At 46.0% G+C, this 20,573-nt stretch overlaps 1 protein-coding gene across 1 annotated transcript; it reads right to left on the reverse strand.

The window, feature by feature from the left end:
• Nucleotides 1–1,576: 1,576 nt before the first annotated feature.
• Nucleotides 1,577–20,050, reverse strand: PRSS23 (serine protease 23). Its single transcript, XM_035116363.2, has 2 exons — nt 19,584–20,050; nt 1,577–7,405 (listed from the first exon to the last, which is right to left on the reverse strand). The coding sequence occupies exons 1-2, from the start codon at nt 19,589–19,591 to the stop codon at nt 6,274–6,276; spliced, it is 1,140 nt and encodes a 379-aa protein (XP_034972254.1). The 5' UTR covers nt 19,592–20,050; the 3' UTR covers nt 1,577–6,273.
• Between the last annotated feature and the right edge of the window lie 523 nt (nt 20,051–20,573).

Below are 20,573 nucleotides of genomic sequence, written 5' to 3' on the forward strand. Positions count from 1 at the left end.
TTCCTTCTGGTAGCACCTTAGAGACCAACTAAGTCTGTCATTGGTATGAGCTTTCGTGTGCATGCACACTTCTTCAGATAGCTCATACCAATGACAAACTTCGTTCGTCTCTAAGGTGCTACTGGAAGGAATTTTTTTATTTTGTTTCGACTACGTCAGACCAACACGGCTACCTACCTGTAACTTCATTTGAAATGTTTAAGATAATAAATTGTTAACTTTGCTGCGTTAAATGTGCATTCTGTAGTTGACCTTCTGTGTGGTGTTTTATTTGCTTTGGAGAAAGAGTTAGCTCGCTGAGTGAAAAGCCACGTTTTATTGTCTTTATGTTTTGATTATTTTTATTATGTATTCTGTGCTTTGATTATTTTTGTTATGTATTTTGTGCTTTGTATGCTGTAACTTTGTGTTATGAACTGCCCCGAGACCTATGGGCTGTATACAAATGTAATTAAGTAAATTTTAGTAGTAGTAGTAGTAGTTTTCTGTGAATTATGTTTCTTTGAATGTACTGTATACTGTATGTTTGACTTTCTTCTGGAATTGCTTCCTTTGATGTTTTAATATAGGTTGCAAACCACTTTGGGATTCCAATCCCCTTAAAAATATGTGTGAGGGGGAGGGCTTATAGGGAACAGCCCCCCCTCATCAGGTCGAGTTCCTCTCAGAGCAGTTTCCAGTAGCAGATCAGATACAGGAGTCAGGAAGCAGAGAGGGAGGGACAAGGCTCTAGCAGCGTCAAAGAGCCTCAACACTGAGTAGAGAGGGAGGCAGCTGGGGAGGAAATGACGGGAGAGCAGTCAGAAGGACGGCCCTTCCCCCCCCGACGCCTGAATTGAGGCAAGGTTGGACAAGGGGGAGGCGCTTTGGGGTTCCCAAGTTGTTATGTTGGGCGCGAAACAGAAAGAAGCCATTGCGAGGTTCTGACTCAGACTAAGCAGACATGTTTTCCAGAGACTTTGCACTGTAAATAGAATGCACAATAAAAAAAACACCTTAAAGACAAGCAGGTGTGGAGCGTCGTTACTCAAGAGTAGCTGCAAGAACCTCTGACAATATGAATTGTAGAATTGAAATGAATGACAATAATCCCTTGCCTAGTCCTTGCTTCAGGGAGTATTCATGTGTATTCTTAGTATTCATTTTTCCTGTAGAAAAGAACTGTTTCTGGGATGTTGGGTGGAAAAGATGCTGCTGGTGCTGCCATCAGGATTTGGGTCCTTTTGCACAGAGCAGCCTGGAAAGATGTGGAAGCAAGGAATTGTCTTAAACTGCAGCTGATTTCCTTGGATTCTCTGCTCAATGCGGCAATGTTATTTCTATTTTATTTATTAAAATTTATATACCTCTTTATTGTTGTCGTTTTCAAAAGTGCTTTACAAAATACAGCAGCACAGGTTTGGGTGGTGGACCATACGATGGTTTTGAAGCTCAGGCTTGCCACACTCTGGGGCTGCCCCCATCACGATCTCATGTGGCTAGGAAGCATGCAAAGCAACATCCAGTTTTCTGCAAGCATTTTTTTATATATAAAAAAATGACAAGAAAATGAACACGCATATTGTTACTGCAGAGGTCGATAAAAACTGTGCTGTATTTGAACATCCTTACAAATGAAGTGTAATTACAACGAGCGCTTTTCATTTCTGGCAGACAACATATAAAATATGTACAAAATCCTCTGTCTCTTTCAGTTTTCTCTTGGTTTTCTGCGATACATTCATTGAAAAAAACTGGCTTTAAACAGTCACAGGAGTCAGGTACAGAGAAAGGAGGTGGATGCGGTTTTGCCAAATGCAAAAAGGTTCTCCCCCCCCCCAATCCCACTGCCAGATTTCATTTTAAAACATCCGTGACTGTCTGTGCCAGAGCGCACCGGAAATTAAAAAAGAGAGAAAAGAACAGTCCTAGCATTATGTGCGACAGCTACACTTGGTATGTGAACATGTCGAGAAGCAATTTTGGCATTCCAAGGAGGGACCACAATAACTGGAAAAAAATTAAGCACCATTAACACCCTTGACATCAGCTGGGTGTGTGTGGGGAAATAAAGGAGATACATACATGGGGAGGGGAGTTCTCACCTGACACATTCTAATTTGTAGAATCATAGAATTTAGAGTTGGAAGGGACTCCGAGGGTCATCTAGTCCAACCCCCTGCAATGCAGGAATCTCAACACACGGTTCCCCATCCAATTTAAAACCACACTGGACCCTGCTTAGCTTTGAAATGTGCTAGCAGGCTTCCTGATGAAAGGCTTTACCCTGGTGAAAATGTGATGCTCAGTTTGATTGCTCTGGTCTTGTTTGTAAACATTCACCAGCAGATCTCTGTCTCTGCTGAACATCTGCAAAGTGGACATCTTCAGGGAGGTCTGGTTGCAGGGTTATAGGACTGCTCTTTCTGGGGATGCTTGCCTGGCGCTAACTATAGTTTAATTAATTAATGGCTTGGCAGAACAGCAGAGATCATTCTGTGTGTGACTAAAGAGTTAATTCTTTAACAGTAAATCAGTTAACCGTGTGCGTGTAGGTTTTCCTTAGCAACAAATCACAGCAACATGACCCTCACTGAGGTAGCATGTGCTCTGATTGGCTGTGTCTTTCTGAGGGAGCTTTTCCTCTGTCCATTTGGTTGAATGTCTCTCTGTGTCACATACAAGGTCTGAACTAGCCCCAGCTGATTTAATGATAAAAACGTATCTAAGAACATTTTTCAAGTCCAATCCAGATGTGGACTGGGATACACATCTCTGCTTAAAAGACTTGGAAATAGAAGGTCTTCAACAGGTGTCAAAAAAGACAATAGAGAAGATGGCTGCCTGAAATGTAATAAGAGTTTCAAAGCATAGATGCTGCCACACTAATGGCCTGATTCAGACATAGATGGAACAGACCTCCTGGTGAGATGGTATCTGCATGAGACCCTCTCCTACCAAACGGTATTATGTACTTTTGAATTTTACTTGTATATCACTTTGAGACTCCCTGTTTGTTGTGAAGCAATAAATAAATTTGATAAACAAAAAGGACGGGTCTCGTTTGATAGGCTTTTTCATAGTGGGCAGGCGAAGAATCAGAAGTACTTTATTTTCTGGATCTTTCTTAACCTCTTTCCTACTCTTGTTGTGTCTTTCTTTCTCTTTCTTTCTCTCTTTTTTGTGTTTTTATATAGATGAAGGTTTGGGTTTTTTAAAAAAAGGAAAATATATTAAGTTTTTTCTCTATAATGCTTAAGAATTTTATTTTATTTTAAAAAAGATTGATCAAATATTCTTAATGTCTGGTTTTCTCTTTCATTCCTTTTTGTTATATTTGCCAATATGTTTTTTAAACGAAGTGGGAGGGACATTGACCATAGTCTCACTTTTTCATCACAGCTCTCATGCGCTGCAGGGGTGTTTGAGAAACCATGGTTTGTACCAAACGTCGCTAGATGTGATAACTGCGCCGACATACCTTGGAGGTTGCTGCACCACATAAATGGGAATACTGAGCCGATGGGAAATGAAGCGAGATATGCTCCTGCAAACCATGGTTTGGGGGCAATATCTGAACCGAGCTGCTTAAATGGGGAGAATCCGTTTCAGCAGCTGTCTGTGTGTAAAGGCCTGGGGGAAAGCCATGCACAAAGCTGAAGATGCAATGAATCATAAGTTGATGAGATGCTACCTTGGAACAACCAACAGTTTCAGAGCTTTTCCCTGTGGGCTCTTTTTTTGACACTGACCAACCCAGAGTCTTGCCTGCCAACTGCAGAGATCAGTGATGCTTGCTGCAGTTCTCTTTTGTGCCTGAAGAGGGCACTGAGGGAGTCCACAGTTTATGTTCCAGATGGGATGGAGGAGAATCTCAATTCGATTTGCATTTAAATGTGAACTTACCTAATTTGCATTTTCAGCATCAATATGCGAACCAAAACACAGTCGCCCTTCAAAATTCACATTTTGAAGGATCTTGCAAGTGTGGTTCTCCGGCCAGGTGACATGTACAAAAATATATATGCGTTTAAATGCACTTATTGGCGGGGAAAAGGCATTATATTAATGGAAATTGCATTGCAAAAAATGTGGTTGACAGGGAAGACCACATACAAAAATGTGTACGGCGGGAGTTTGCATTAAAATGCTGACAAATTTCCACAGGAATTCTGTTAAAAGAAAATTGCAAAATGATGCAGAAATGTGGAGAACAGAGCTCAAGATGGCGGAAATGAGAGATTGCGAGAAACTGAAATGGACATCTTCTCCTATCCTTAATTGTGAGGCACCAGCCCAGCTTCCGAGACTGCACTGTGCTCTGGAAAAACAGCTGAACCCTGGAGAGATTGTGTTTGGCAATCTTGGTGTGCGAAGGCTCAAATGCCCTTCTCAGTTTGCATCCATTATGCTAAGGGATAGCAGTGCAGCTAAAAGGGAAAAAAGGGCGGGGGAACCTCACTAAAACTTGCCTGCACTCTAGTTGCTGAGAATAGCTGGAGAATTTGGGAGGAAACAAGAGGAAAGGTAAAACCACATGAGAAAAAAAGAAAGGCCAGGCATAAATAAAGGTAACAGATCCCACACAGCAAGCAGCATGGGCTACCCAGAACAAAAGAAAGAAAGAAAGAAAGAAAGAAAGAAAGAAAGAAAGAAAGAAAGAAAGAAAGAAAGAAAGAAAGAAAGAACAGCCGCTGCTTCTGCTGCAAAACCTACTTAGCCTTGCCAGTCCCTCTAGCTAGAAGGGAACTTTGCTCCTGGCTTGAACAGACTTGGGGCAGGTGAAATTTGATGCTATTGGGTGGTGCCTCTCCTCTCCTTCAGGTGTTCTCTGGGTAAAGGTAAAGGACCCCTGGACGGTTAAGTCTAGTCAAAGACAACTATGGGGTTGCGGAGCTCATCTCGCTTTCAGGCCGAGGGAGCTGGTGTTTGTCCACAGACAGTTTTCTGGGACATGTGGCCAGCATGACTAAACCGCTTCTGGCTCACGGAGGACTGTGACGAGTGCCAGAGTGCACGGAAATGCCGTTTACCTTCCCGCCAGAGCGGTACCTATTTATTTACTGGCGTGCTTTCAAACTGCTAGGCTGGCAGGAGCTGGGACAGAGCAACAGGAGCTCACCCCGTCGCGGGGATTTGAACCGCCGACCTTCTGATCAGCAAGCCCAAGAGGCTCAGTGGTTGAGCATCTGCTGTTCATGCTGAAGGTCCCAGGTTCAGGCCCCCCCCCCCATCCTCAACTCCAGGTAGGGCTGGGAATGTCCCTTGCATTTTTTAAAAAGGTTGCAATATATATTTTTGCACAATTTTGTAACCCTAGGGCGAAAACAATGAGAGAGGGAGGGAGTGGCTTCATGATCAGTGAGAGCCAACCTATCAGTTCCATGTACAGCACAGCTCCAAGAAGGGAGAGGTGGTTTTGCGATTGACACAAAGGACTAGCCAATCAGCGCTGTGCACAGCCCTGCTCCAGCTATGTGGGAGGTGGCTTTGTGGGCTAGTCGAACCAACACTGTGCAAATGGTCCGCTTTGGCTGCAAACCAGAACAGGTTAGTGGAGAAGTCTGTGCACATGGCCGAATATGGTGGGTGTGTTGCAGTGGTGAACTCACTTCCAAAATACCCTGAGATTCTTAGGAAGTTAAATTCTGAAGCTGTTCTGTGCTCCCACAGACTCACACTATCCCCCGCTCTAAATATAATAGCTTCCAGAAATAGAAATCAGAGCTACTGACGCTAAATACATTTCAGACAAAAAGTCTTTTGCAGGGAGAACTCGACTGATGCAAAGCATCTCGTCTAATCTAAGCTATCTCCTACACGGGAGCATCAAAGATTGCTTGCCTGCAGAAAGCAGCCACGGCAGTGCAACAAAAAAACAAAAAAGCCCACAGCCACACTCATGCCTACCCCTGTCTCACTTCAACTTTAAATTGGCCACCATCCCTGGTTCAGCCCCTCTCAACGACGTGCTCTCTGACTTGACTTGAGGGCCAGGGGCCCCAGGAGCAACAGTTTTGCCATAACATGGGCACCAGGAAGGGGAGTTGTTGGAGAAGGGCAGGGCCAGCCTGGCTGTGCATAGTATGTAACACAAAGCACCTTTACAAACCAGACAGACTTCCCTATTGATTCCTGCATCCAGGTATTTATAAAAAAGAAAAACAGAACTGCGCCCCATAGCACCGGCAATATAGAAGAGTTTCGCTTCCCCTTTCCCCCCACCCCGCCCTGCCCCCGATTCAGCAACCAAGGCCATTTATTTTCTTTTTTAAAAAAGGATGCCCATTGTCTTTATCCGTCCCTGCAGTGCTGATAGTTGCCTGTAATCCAGTAGCAAATCTGCGCGTATTTGAGGGGAGTGATGCGAACGGCCACATTGAAATCCTGCGGGGAGCCGTTTGTGTCCACCCACTGGTGCCCGGAAAATATCCCAATGATCTTGCGCTCCCACTTGCGGCTCTGCCTCTTCCACATCCGTACATAAACTCCCGAGCCGCTGGCACCTGGCTGGGCGTCACACTGCTGGTACAAGAGGTCGTACGTTTCGTCTTTGACGTCGCAGAAGCGGTAGACCAGGTTCCCTGGCCGGTCGTTGTCATAGCCCGAGAAGTGGATTCTCCCGCCAGGCAGTTGCTTTGCCGCTGGGCTCACGCCAATCTTCATGAACTTCCGTTTGTGGGGTTTCTTGAGCTCCAAGAGAGCATAGTCGTAATCCATGCCAATGTCGTTGGCATTCCCTTTGATCCACCCTTTGGGGACATGAGTCCGTTTCACTCGGATCCACTGGAATTTCATCCTTTCCGGCTCCGGGGAGCTACTGATATTTGCCCCCTTGCTGCCATCTTTCAGCTTCGGCCTCAGGAACCCCACACGTAGTTTCCTGGCCCCTTTGACGTAGCTTTTGCCATCGTGGATGCAGTGGGCAGCCGTGAGGACATGCTTCTCAGCCACCAAAGTCCCGGTGCAGCCCGTGGACAACTTCACAGAAGTAGAAAAGGGGTAGTTAAGCAAGAAGTCCTTGCCAAAAATGCTGAACCTTGTGTCGTATCCGTAGATCTGCCTCTTGGTCCGAGATCTGCTCTGCGTCCCGGCGCTCCCACTGGTCAGAACATAGATGCCGACTTCCGTCTCAGTTCGGGAGCCATTGGAGTACAAAGTTTCGTAGGACAAGTAATCCTTCACCTCCTCATAAGTAGGTAGCGGGGAACTCTTGTGGCAAGAGGGGCTGCAAGATGAGACCACTTCCAGCTTAGCTTCGGCATCAAACTGCGGTTTGTCCAAATAAGTGGTTGATTGTGGCAGAACGACGGGGACTCTGTAGGCTGGCCAGGTGGGCCTCCAATGAGAACTGGAAGGTAGAACACCTTTGATGGTCCACAGGAATAAGAGAAGGCATGTTAGGCTGGTCATGGTGAACCCTGAACTGTGAAAAGGAAGGAAGATGTTATTTATTTATCATTTATATAACACATTGCGATTTATTACAGAACACCAAAGTAGATTATAGAATTGTAGAGCTGGAAGGGACCCCAAGGGTCATCTAAGTCCAACCCTTTGCAAAGCAGGATTCTCAACTAAACATCCAAGACAGATGGCCATCCAATCTCTGCTTAAAAACCTCCAGAGAAGGAGGGTCCACCACCTCCTAAGGGAGATCATTCTACTGTCAAACAACTCTTACTGTCAGAAAGTTTAGTCGGAGTCTCCTTTCTTGTAACTTGAAGCCATTGGTTCGAGTCCTACCTTCCAGAGCAGGAGAAATCAAGCTTGTTCTCTCTTCCACGTAACAGCCCTTGAGATATTTGAAGGTGATTATCATATCTCCCCTTAGTCTCCCCTTTTCCTGGCTAAACATACCCAGCTCCCTCAACCACCCTGGCCACAGTGATCCATGCATTGGTAACCTCAAGACTTGGTTACTGTAAGATGGTTATCGAGATGGAGCTACCCTTGGGCCTCATGTAGAGACTCCAGCTGGTGCCAAACGCCAGGGCGAGACTCCTGAGTGGAACAGACTACCTCCAACGCATAACTCCAGTGTTCAAAAGTCTACACTGCCTGTCCAAATACTACCAGGCCATATTCATGGTTCTTGTAATTAATTTACCAGGCCCTTAACGATTTGTTTGGATACCTCAAGGCTCACCTAATCCCTGCCTGATCCCTGGGGTCTTCAGGGGAGTCACTGTTTTGTGGTCCCGCATGGCTCTGATGCTCCACTCATTTCCAGCAGTATTGTGGGCCCGATTTTATGAAACTCCATTCCCAGTGACTAGCCCAAGGCCACCCAATGGAGTTCATAATTGAAATCCCCACCATCTCCAGATAGGGCTGAAGAGATCAACCCTGCCTGGAGAGCTGCTGCCAGTATTGACAGTACTGTACTTGAGGTGGCAGGAATTGAACCTGGGACCTTCTGCATGCAAAGCAGATGTTCTGCGATTGAGCTATGGCTCTTCTGCAGTCCACAATTCCACACTGGTTCTAGCTTGTTAGCAAGAAGCATCCCACAGCTGAAACAAACAGACCTGAGACGAGAGATACATTATCTTGTTTATTCTGCTCTTGAGGTCTAGGGCTCTTTTCCTTCACAGTCGCAAGCGGTGAAGAAGTCCAATTAAATAGCATAGGCACTCCCTTTCAGATTTGCATTGGGGGAAACGGAGCGCATCTACAGTACTGGTGCAGCTAAATTGGACAGTGTGTGGGGGGGTGAGAATTGTAGACTAATAGAAGCCACTGTTTCCCATGTTAAATTAAATGCCCCAGGAAACCCAGGGCAGCGTTCTTCCTCAGCTCGAATGATAAAAGCCACATCGTACGGTGTATTTGTAGATGACAGGCAGATTAAGTGAGGTCTCCAGTAGCGAAGAGCCACAGGTACCACAACTGTGCCCAGGAAATATGCAGGACTTTGGCTTATTTGAAAATTAGCCAGGCAGCTGAATCACGGCAGGAGCCCAAATACTCCCTTGCAGGAGAGGAGGAGGGAAGGCCTGGCCATTCCTGATAAGGGATTACTCAAACAAATCACAGCTATTAGACGTAGCTTATGCATATTTAAACCCGGCTGGGGTTAAACCAATAATGGTCAGAGCAGCTTAGCATCATTCTTGAAATGCCTCAAAGGAACAGAATACAACCGGCTCTTAGAGAAGGTGTTCGCAGCTGTGCAAGGGAGGAATGGTCCCCGCAAGCATTCACAAAGCAGTCCTCTGTGCTGCAACCCACAATTCCACCCCACGCTGCCTTCAGTCTGTGGATAATCAGGTTACCTGCTGTACCTGACCAGAGTTAGGCCACAGCTCGGCTACTGCCAGTCCTCAAAACTTCTCCAGATGGAGGCCGAGTGAGTGCATACCCGCTTCTCTGGTTTGTTTTCTGTACCACATTTATTTCCTCCTGCTGCTGCTGCAAGGAGCTCAGGATTCGCTTCCAACTATTCCTCATAGCAATCCTGTGAGGTGGGCTGGACCATGAGATGATGACTAACGAAGGCCAAGAGGTCACTAGCTAGGCATTATTATTTGAGCCCTAATCAGTTTCCTTTTTTGCCTCTAGGCACTGTTATGTCCAGAAGATGTCACTGCCGCCAGAAAACACAACAGTATCAAGGGAACTGACTAGGGTCTCTGAAGCACTTCCCAAGTACGCTCTGCATCAGCTGGTACATCGGGCATATTTTTCTCTACAGGCCTTATTGCAGAGATAGATGAATGGCGAATTTGGGGTTTAGGGAAACCAAAAAGAGGAATACTGTATATTGAAGGTGTATAAAGGAGCATCATCTTGCATAAAAAGTATGGGCAAGCTGGACAGTCTTCTCCTCCTCGCATAGCAGTAACTCAAACTGAGTTGCTATAAGTTATCAATGGCTTTTTGCTACATCAATGTAGCTTTGATGTTCAGGAACAGGGAGTCTTTGCATTATAGGTGCTGGGAGTGAACAGTGGGGCAACAACAGGAGAAATGGCAAAGACCCAGTTTGTCACACACACCCCACATGTGTTTGCGTGCGCACACACACACCTCAAAACAATTGTTCATAAAGGGCATAGGAGTTTGAAAGAGGCTGGAGAAGAGATAGGTCTTTTCAAAGAGTAAAATTGCCTGTGTGTGTATCTGGCTTTCATTCAACCTTAAGTAGATCTCATCAGAGAGTAATAGATCATTTGAGGAATTCTAAGAAGTATTATGACACCTCATGAGAAGAGAAGACTCTCTGGAAAAGACCCTGATGTTGGGAAAGATTGAGGGCACTAGGAGAAGGGGACGACAGAGGATGAGATAGTTGGACAGTGTTCTTGAAGCTACGAACATGTTTGACCAAACTGCGGGAGGCAGTGCAAGACAGGAGTGCCTGGCATGCTATGGTCCATGGGGTCACGAAGAGTCGGACATGACTAAACGACTAAACAACAACAAGAAGAAGTATTATGACTGTATGATATAACAGCAGCAGCAGCAGCAGCAACAGAAACTGTCAATGATCCGGCACATACCAGAGAGTAAGCCCTATTGAACTCAGTGGGACTTACTTCTGGGTAAAAATGCTTAAGATTGCAGTATAAGACTGCAGCATCTTTACACAGCTACCTGGGAGTAAGCTCCATTGCATTCAGTGGGACTTCCTTCTGAGCACTAAAGACTTGCAGTTTAAGGCTCTAAAGAATAAAATAAAAGAATAAATGATCCACAAGTTTCTTTAAAAAATTGCTGGCTGCTGAACCATTGCAATTAAGGAATTTGAAGTGGATTGGCTACATTTTCATTCCAAATTACAGGAAGGGATAAATACAAAGTGCTTCACATGTCAGCATCCCATTTATTTCATTGCAGGTATTTTATTTTCGGTATAAAGAGGACTCGGTGTTTGCAGCACATTATATGCAGCAGTGCCCTCTTTATAAAGTTGAAACTCGGAAAATTAGAATATCATCGAAAAGTGCATTTATTCAGTAATGCAACTTAATTTTTTTTAGTTTTTTAATTTTTTTACAAATGCTTTCTTTTGGAAATTCCAAAGTAATAAAACAAATAGTTACAATGATACAAAAATAAACATCGCTATTACATTTCATTAATTACATTCCATTTATAATTGACCCGCCTAACGACAAAAAAATACAATTACAAAAAAAGGCTTGACCTATCTTGCTTTGCATGTCATGCATCTATCTCATATATTGGTTTCACCTTTTAAGTTGCATTACTGAAATAAATGCACTTTTCGACGATATTCTAATTTTCCGAGTTTCACCCGTATATTCACATGGTGTAAAGATGTATGTTGTCATTTAGATCCAAACACACACACATACACACACAAACAAACAAACAGAGAGAGAGAGAGAGAGAACACATAAGCAAGCAATACTCCAAAGTGCTTCTGTTTCCAAAAAGGACAGGAGGTGATGTTCTGATACCAAAAACAGATGGGGGGGGGAGATCGTTTCCCCGGTTTTCCTGCTTCTACTAAGCATCCCTCCAGTGATCAGGGACATTTTTAGACTCTGGAGCCCAAGGAGGGACTGTGATTGGAGAAAGCCCCTGGCAAGTTGGGAGCCTCAGTGGTGCCCCTCTAGAGGCTTCACCCAGGGCTGAGACCCCAGCTGGCTCCTCCCCCCATGGGCGTATCCAGGATCAAAGCTAGGGGGGCACACCGGGCACACACCCCAGCCACACGCCCCAGCCACCTGATTGGCTAGCTGGCAATGACGTGGCCAGGATCCCCCCAGGAGGCATGATCAACGTCCACGCCCCCCAGGGGAACGAGGCCATTTGCAAGGCAGCACACAGAGCCACCCGCGCTTGCACTCCTGCCTTGCCCGCTCCTTTAATGGCAGCGGTGACTAAAACGAGGCGGCAGCAGCAAAGCTGCTTCCGTTGAAGGGGACCTGGACCTGGACCTGGACCTGGGCTAACTTCAGCCCACACTCTTTCAAGTCACAGCGAGCACAGCACAGAAAGTGCTGCCCCACAATGCTCTGCGGCACCTCATTTGCATGCACTTTCTGTGCTGTGCTCGCTGTGACTTGAAGGAGTGTGGGCTGAAGTTAGCCCAGGTCCAGGTTTTTTCCAACGGAGGCAGCTTTGCTGCCGCTACCGCCATTTCGCTTCAGCCAAGCAGGCTGAGGCAGAGCACAGCAGGCAGTGTCCCTGCCTGTCCTCTCCAGCTGCCCTGCTTCTAGGGGGGCAGCTGCCCCCCCGCCCCATGCTGGGTACGCCCATGCTCCCCCCCCCTTAGCTACGGCTCTGGGCTCCAAAATACAGGAGGTTTCCTTCTCTCCTGCTTTTAAAGCTGGGAGTTGCTTGTCTTTTGTCATCCCTGTAATTACACACCTGAGCATGAGGGCAAGTTTAGAGGAAGGCACACGGTCTACGCAGGATGTCTGATGGCCACGTCTCCACCCCACCCGCCTTCTCGCCCTAGATCAAACTAGGTTCTAGCACATTAGTGTTACTGAAGGCTGGATTAGAGGCGGCATTAAATGGGACAAAAATACTTCACCCTTGCAACTGAAGAGGTTTAGAATGCATGTACTTACCCCTCGAATACATCAGTGGAGGTAAGCACACAAAAACTATTATTTATTTCATTTCATAATAGTTATACACTGCTTGATTGTAAAAAGAAGAAGAAAAACCAACCCTCAAAGTTACTTACAAAGGGAAAAACCAATAAACTCACAACTAAAAGCAGTTACCTGTTTGTTTATTTTTAAAAAAAACTTAAAATCAGCAACCAACTAAAAACAAATTGAAACACACAGAGATGGAAAGAAGATAAAAGTCCCTAGCAGAGAAGAATGGCAGATCAAGTTGATGGATTCTGCCAAAATGGCTAAAATAACAGGAAGGATCAGAAATCAGGAAGACCAAAATTTTAATAAGGAATGGAGAAAATTTATAACTTATCTTAAAGACCATTGTAAACAGTTAAAATCGTTAGTAGGATTGGAATACCACTTGTAGTTTAATGGTGAATTTTGAACACAATGGAGAGGTAAAAGATTTAGATCATCATAAAAGATGCAGGAGGAAATGATTAACAATAGGACCCACAAAGGGGAGGAGGGAAGTCCAAGAGATTCCTTGGGATCTTATTTTTATGTGGCATGTTGGATATGTGACTGCAAAAGTTTAATCTGAAAAACCAAATGAATAAATTTTATAAAAAGAAGGAAAGGAAAGAAACAAACACCAACATTCTACCTATCCAGGTACAGCAATTATTGTGCAAATCTGAACACATCTGCTTAGAGAAAGCCCAATAAAATGATCACTAAAAACAGTTACAGTGAAAAAATTTAAAACCAGCAACCAATAAAAAAAACAAATTGATATCCTACCTATAGCAATTATTGTGCAAACCCAAGCATGCCTGCTGAGAGAAGCCAATCTGGTTGAGTTAAGTGGGGCTTGCTTCTAGCAGGTACAGGAGCGCAGCCTCCCCACCCCACAGAGCTGGAGAGAAAAAGGCCTCCTGTATTTGGAAAGCTGTTTCTCCTGCTCACGGGAGACTTCAGTTGGATAATTTACTTTATTTCATGTGGCAGGCAATTTGGGTGTTCTTGACCACATGGAATGCTTGACTTACATCTGGATGAGATACAAGCAGCCTTTTTCACCTCTCAGGAATATAACATGGAAAGAGCGTGGCCTCTTTTTTCCATACAGCACCTACAAACTCTCTCTCTCTCTATGGCATGAATCACCTTTGCAATAAGGACATCCATTCGAAATGCCTACGGTTTGTTTTCTTTGTTTTTTATGAAGGTCACTATTTAGGAGGTGTTTCTTCAATCCTGCTAATTAGAATTTGTCCCGGCAATGTACAGTTTTCTGGTGGGGTGGGGGAGAGGAGGGAGGGGAACTGCGAGAAGAATAGTCTCCGTTACATTTTGCAATGAAGATAGTTTTTTCCACAGGGCAAGGAGCCAGAATAATTAACCGGGGGGGGGGGAGGCAGTGCAGGGGGGGGGAGGCAAGAAAGGCAGAGCGAAGAGCGTCTTTAAACAAATTATTACTATACAGAGTGAGAATCCAGCAACCGTTCCCACTCCTGGCAAAGCCATGCAGGTTGTTAAAAACACAAGCAAGACACTTTAGAAGCACATTTTGAAACACACACACACACACACACACACACACACACACACACAAACGCTACATATGTTGAGACACAGTCCGTCGGGGATGCTGTGTTTCTTGAGCCTGTTCCTTCCTAAATCCTTGCTAATTTGAGGGTTACGAGAGGAGACATGCTGGAAAATCTGAACCAGGTCGCCAGAGCGTCCAGGGCCAGGGTACCTGCCAACGCATACAGTAGACACAGCAGGTACGCTGGCAAGCTGGCCGGAGTGCAACCCCACGCCAAAGTAATAGGATCATTGTGTGATTTGGTTACCAGCTGGCAAAGTTAGTTTAAGAATTACTGGGTCTGGCTTGCCTACATCCCCACTCTGCACTCACACACAAACACCGCCACCCACTTAAAAAAGGAATTTGGATTTTGTGACGAAGGCACATGCTATGCAGTCCACAGAGCTGTCCTCCTGGCCCCTGTTCTTTCATTCCCAAGTTCCTTTTGGGGAAAGGTTGTGATGCAGCCTCAGAGCATCTGGCTGGCATGCAGAAGGTCCCCAGGTTCAATCCCCAGGTCCTCCAGTTACGGCAGGGAGAATTCCCTGCTGGGATTGAGCTACCGGTATATACCAGTGGCAGCTTCCTATGTTCCTACGCTTAAGTTGCAGAATCATAGAATGGTGGATTTTGGAAGGGACCCCCGAGGGCCATCTAATCCAACCCCCCGCAATGCAGGAATCTTTTGCCCAACATGGGTATCATTATCCAGTGGCAGAACAGTAGCACTCTTGAGAGCCAACAGAGCACAGTGAACAGAGCGCTGGACTGGCAGGAGAGAAGACTCAGTGGCTCCCCTCCACTGTGGGAAGCGGTGGGGCAAACAGTATTGAAAGAGGCTTCATGCTTAGCTGCCCCATCACGAGCACAAATAATCACAAATGCACAATACAAAGCAAGCCTGGAGTGGCTCTTTGGACTGCCTACATTTTCGAAAAGGTGTCCCCAAAGAGATTGGGGATCTCTCTCCTGCTACCCAGCAGAGGGAGACCATCTGTCTCTAATGTCTGTGCATTAGATCAGTGGTTCCCAAGGAGAACAGTATTGCCCCCTGGGGGGTGGTGTTACCTAGGTAGGTGCTAAGAGGCAAGAGTGCGGTTGCTGGAGGAGTCAATGGCTATCAGACTTTGTAAAGCTGGTATCACTGGATCGAGATTCATTTGTTGAATGAATTAAACTAAATAGTTCTAACAGGATTTTGAATGAATGTGCAAGTCTTTGTTACTGTTCTGAATTTCAAAACAAATTTCATTCATTGAATTTTTTTGTTCAGAATTCATTCGGGGGCTGGGGCAGCTCAGTTGGCAGAACAAGATGCTCTTGATCTCAGAGTTGTGGGTTCGAGCCCCACATTGGGCAAAAGATTCCTACATTGCAGAGGTTTGAGTTGGATGACCCTCGTGGTCCCTTCCAACTCTGCTATTATATGACTTTAATGACTCTATAATTCTATTATTTTATTTTGCTGTTATCTTTCATAGTGCAAACCACTATTCTGAATAATGCTTTTTATAGGGTGGGAGCACCGAGGATAAGTTTATGGAACCAAGGGATCAGTGGGCTGGAAAAAGTTGGGAACCACTGCATGAGACAAATGAAGAGCTTTCATGCAGGCTTCTGCACTTGCTTGGGAGCCCTGATCATGCAAGACTCACTGTTGTGCAAAGGAGCCTGGGAACTGTAGTTTAACAAAGATGCTGGAACTGGTGGCTCTGTGTGGCGTAAACTGCCCTTCCCAGGATTCTTTCAAGGGAAGCAATGTGCTTTAAGGGCCCTTTTAATGCACGTGCCCTATGACTGCAGCCAGCTCTCTTTCAGACTTTGCCAAAAATGCAGAGGTGAGAGGGGTGGGACTGGTCAGGCCTGCAGGGCAACTTCACTCTCCTTTATTTAAATGTCAGCCTTTCGCTAACTGTAAGCTAAAAGGGTGATAGGGCTCATGTGGTTGTTTCATCACCAATAGCCCAGGATCACATCATGCCAAAACAGTGCCCACACTACTCTGGGTGCCTGCGAAGGGACTTTAACGCCCTCCCTGCACTTACAGTCACTCTGGGTAAAGGATGGGTTTTTAAAGGCTTTCGCACAGCAGATTTATGCAGCTGAGTCTGCAATCTCATGAAGTTGCATGTGCATGCTAGAGAGATCCTTCCCCACCATTGTACTGTATTCATATGGATTCCAAGAGACTACGAAAGTCGTTCCAGGATACCGAAGCCCAACTATTTCGCAACGAAGGGAAACTTTTTACAGCTGGTGGAAATAAGCGAGTATCTCCTGGGTGTCACCCAAGAAAGCAAGCATGATCAGCTGTTTTCGCGTGAGCACATAGGCATCCTGTGCTGGAGTTTCCAAAAATATGCATTGACTATAATGTCCAACTAGGGGATGACTTTCATTACCTCATTAAAGCATGGATTACAATAGCTGGACATTTGCTTCCAATCAGTGTTGCTTCTGTAATCATCAATCAGAATCCAAGAACAAAGAAAAGCCGGTCTATTTTCCATCTGTTTTCAGCCAGGCTGAATTGAGAAAATGCAGGGGGAGCCCAGATTGGGTGTGCTCGCATGCATGTAGATAAGAAGTTAAACATTAATTGCTTTCCAAAGGAATAGCTTTATACAATACTCTTTGAAAGAATCCAAATAAAACCAAGGCAAGGGCAAGCAAAATGAAGTCCATGCGTGGAGTTGCCTTGTGTTCTTGAATTCCTCAAACCACACACACAAAGTTTCTTTCTGATAACTGTGTGCCAGGGGAATGTTAGTGTTTATACTAAAAGGGCAAACTGGCTCAGTTTCACAGGCACACATAATAAACACATGCCCGTCGCCACCCAAATTTATTTACACTTTGAACCCTTTGGTCTTGTTCTCACAAACAGCAAATGAGATCAGCTTCTGGACTTCACATGAATGAATGTTCCTGCAGAAAGAGAAAGGGATATGGAATTCCCTGCCCATAGAAATCCAGTTGTCAAAGGCAGCTGGGCTAGACCCCCTTCTCCCTGGTCTCTAAGATAATGGCCACGTATGAAAAAGCATTTGAAAGAGCCTCCTCTGTAATCTGAACTCCAAAGGACTTACTGTACTTCCCCATCAGCCACCAGTGAAATCTCAGGCCTAAGAGCTGCTGCAGAAGTGACAGTGATACAGGGGGGACAGGAAAAACAAACTCTCCGGTGCTTCTTCCTGTTTCTTTGCCTCTCTTGTCCTTTTCCAAAATGGAATACTGTACTTGGGAGAGGCTCTAGCTGAGGGGTGTGGAACCCTTTACAGAGAGACGCATTCCCCTCCAGGCAACCTTATGAGAGCCACATGCCCATGGTGGGCAAATGCAAAAATGGAAGTGGAAGGAATGATGGATGCCAATGCCACCTTTGTGCAGTAGGAACACAGCATGCACATTTGGTCAGCCCAACCTGATGCCCTCCAGAGTGCAACTTCCATCAGTCCCAGTCATCTTGGCTGCAGCCCAAAACATCTGGAAAGCACCGAGTTGAGGAAGGACACCATCCCATGTAACACTTGCACAAATGTCTTCTTTTGCTGAGTTATAGTGGCTCATTGTAATCATGTTGAAAGAGATACTTGCAAAACTTCCCCAGGTGGCCTGCATATTTTTCTCTTAACAGACCTTATCTCTATACTGGAGAAAAATGTACTTCTTGTAAAACACACACACACACCCCATCCCCAAACCACATTTACAGCAGGCACTGCAAAAGGTGCTAAGTTGGTCAATAAAAAATAACTTGGAGAAGCTATGCTGTGCCCACAGAACAAAGTCAGCATGGTTTAATTTGCTGATGTCTTATCAAACCTCTTTTGTTTTCTCAGTCCCTCTTCTAGCCTACCTTAGAGGACTGTTGTGGAATTACACGAGACCGCGTAAGCAAGTAGGGCTACAGGGATTTTGCACAGCAGGAAGAACTGCAGATGAAAGGATGGGCAATGGGGGGGGCAAGGAGGGAGGGAAGAGACAGACAGACAGACAGACAGAGAAGTTGCAGCTCTGCCTCCACTCTCGATTCACTGCCAAATTAAAAAGTACACGGGGAGTATCCACGATGTGACTTAGCAACCGTACGTACATAAGAGGCACTTAGGTCTCACCGCAGAATAACCACAACTAGACCACCGGAGGATAACCACAACTATGGGGCGGTGTGGGGGGGAGGGCGACTGTGGCTTAGCAGCAGGGCACATGGGCTCAGCATACAGAAGGTCCCAGGTTCAATCCCCAGGATCTCCGAATAAGGCTGGAAAAGACTTTTGCCTGAAACTCTGGATAATTGTCACCAGGCAGTGTAATCCAACTTCCACATACTTCCCCTGCAAGAAGCATAGCCCATGGTCAGGGAAGACAGAAGTCCTAGTTCAGCGATATCTAGCAGAAGTGGAATAGTCACCCTCTGGAGGTGGTGGACTCTCCTTCCTCAGAGGCTTTTAAGCAGAGGTTAGATGGTCACAGATGCTTTAGCTGAGATTCCTGAATTGCATGGGGTTGGACTAGATGATCCTTCGGGTCCCTTCCAACTCTAAGATTCTGTGTTAGTAGAGAGGACCAAATAATTCAATAATTTGGTATGCAGGAACCAAGGGGGTAATTGCTAAGCCCCAGAGCATGCCTCAAAGGGTGGTGTTGCAACAGCGGTGAATGCAAAACAATTTAAAGAGGCTGCTGGTCCGTGGGAATTTGGGAGGGTCCAAAGAGATTAGACAAACAGCAAGGAGGAGAAAGTTTTCAAATATTCCAAGGAGAGTTAGTTAGAATCAAGATCACTTGTCCTTGGTCTGTGCTTTGTATGGTTATGTAGGAATATAGGAAACACAAGATTCAGGCCATTGGTCTATTTAGCTCAGTATTGTCTACACCGACTGGCAGCAGCCCTTCAGGGTTTTAAACCAGGGTTTCTCCAATAAAACCGGGGTTAGGATTAGGTGTTGAATTTGGGAGCTTCCATATGCAAGGCAGATGTACCCTTGAGTTACACCCCCCTCCACAATATGTTAAGTACAGATAATCATAGGGAATCAGAATAGGGATAGGGAATCAAAGCTCAGGTAGACAAGAAAAAGGTAAAGGAGACAGGTACCACCCCAAAGTCAGCCAAAGAGTTTAAATTTTTAAAAAACAACAATAGGTTTTTGTTTAATCTCTTCGACTTTCCCAAGTCCCAAACATTTCTCATGGATCCCAGGAAGAGTAGCCATCCCAACGCCTGTAATAATCCACTTAAGAGGAAAGGATCCTATCTTATTTAATTGTAGCTGTGTGGCCAGATCATCTCTCAGATCAGCCGGGCTTCTAGCTGATGCTCTCCAAGAAGAGTCCCTTCTGGGCTAAAACGCCTTGGAAGTTGGGTCTCAGGTGGACTTTACTTGTGGATATGCAGAGCTGCTTCCTTGGTTTAGATCTCTACAGTTCTCTAGAACTCTTGATCAACTTACCTCTTCATGGCTGTGCCAGGACGCTGATGTAAGAGTTCTCAAGGGTCCTGGGAGCAAAGTTTTTTTATAGATACAAATCAGACCGATGAAGACTGAAGTCCCATCACTCCCACGTTCACGGCGCCGCAGGGGAGAATGACTTCTTCCCTGCTAGCTCGGTCGTTGCCTTCCTTCTCCCCCAAATAAAAGCAACCCCTTCCTCACACCCACACAGATAGATGTCCTCCCCGCCCTGCCCTCCTCTCCAAAGCTCTCTCTCTCTCTCTTGCAAAACCTGGCAACCGGAGAGGAGCGCAGCCGAGAGTTCCCTGCAGGTGTCACCGCGGAGCCCCCTCCTGCCCAGCTGCTGCTCTCACCCCTCGGCGCGATGGGGCTGGCGGGGAGGGGGGCTGGCGGGGAAAAAGTCCTACCCAAGGAGGAGGCAAGCCGGTACTTCGGCGCAGGCGCCCTGAGACTCAAGCCACCCACTTCTGGCTGCAACCGAGGAGCCGCCCCTCCCCACGACGCGCACCCCCCCGCATGCGCTTCCCCCCTATGCCCACGCCCCTCCGTGCGCAAACAGAGGTTGCCTCCGCGCAGCTCCAGCGCGCGCGGGGCGGGGGCAGGATTTGCAAAAGGGGACAAGGCATTCCCCCCTTCCCTCAGAAGCAGTGAATTGGGGAGAGGGGCGGAGGAAAGAAAGGAACCCTCTCTCTCCCGTTTTGCGATGCCAAAAGGGACTTTTAAAAAATATGTCCGCCCCCACCCCATGGGGTTTTTTGTTCCATCGAGGAGGAGATAGAGATGCGATCAGAAGAAAGAGCGCGCCGAACTTTCTCAAAGTTTGGCCAGAGAAAGAGAGAGTGAGGCAGAAACTGACTGCAAGTTAAGGATGCATTGCGAGAGTTGGCAGACGGACGCGTGCAGGAGAAAATGAATGGCCTTTGGAAGAATGGCATGGCTTCTGCGCCATGTACCGAGGCGGACCATTTCCCCCATCTCTCTCCATAT

This window comes from Zootoca vivipara, chromosome 4 (genome assembly GCF_963506605.1).
Source record: "Zootoca vivipara chromosome 4, rZooViv1.1, whole genome shotgun sequence".
NCBI classification, from domain to species: domain Eukaryota; kingdom Metazoa; phylum Chordata; class Lepidosauria; order Squamata; family Lacertidae; genus Zootoca; species Zootoca vivipara.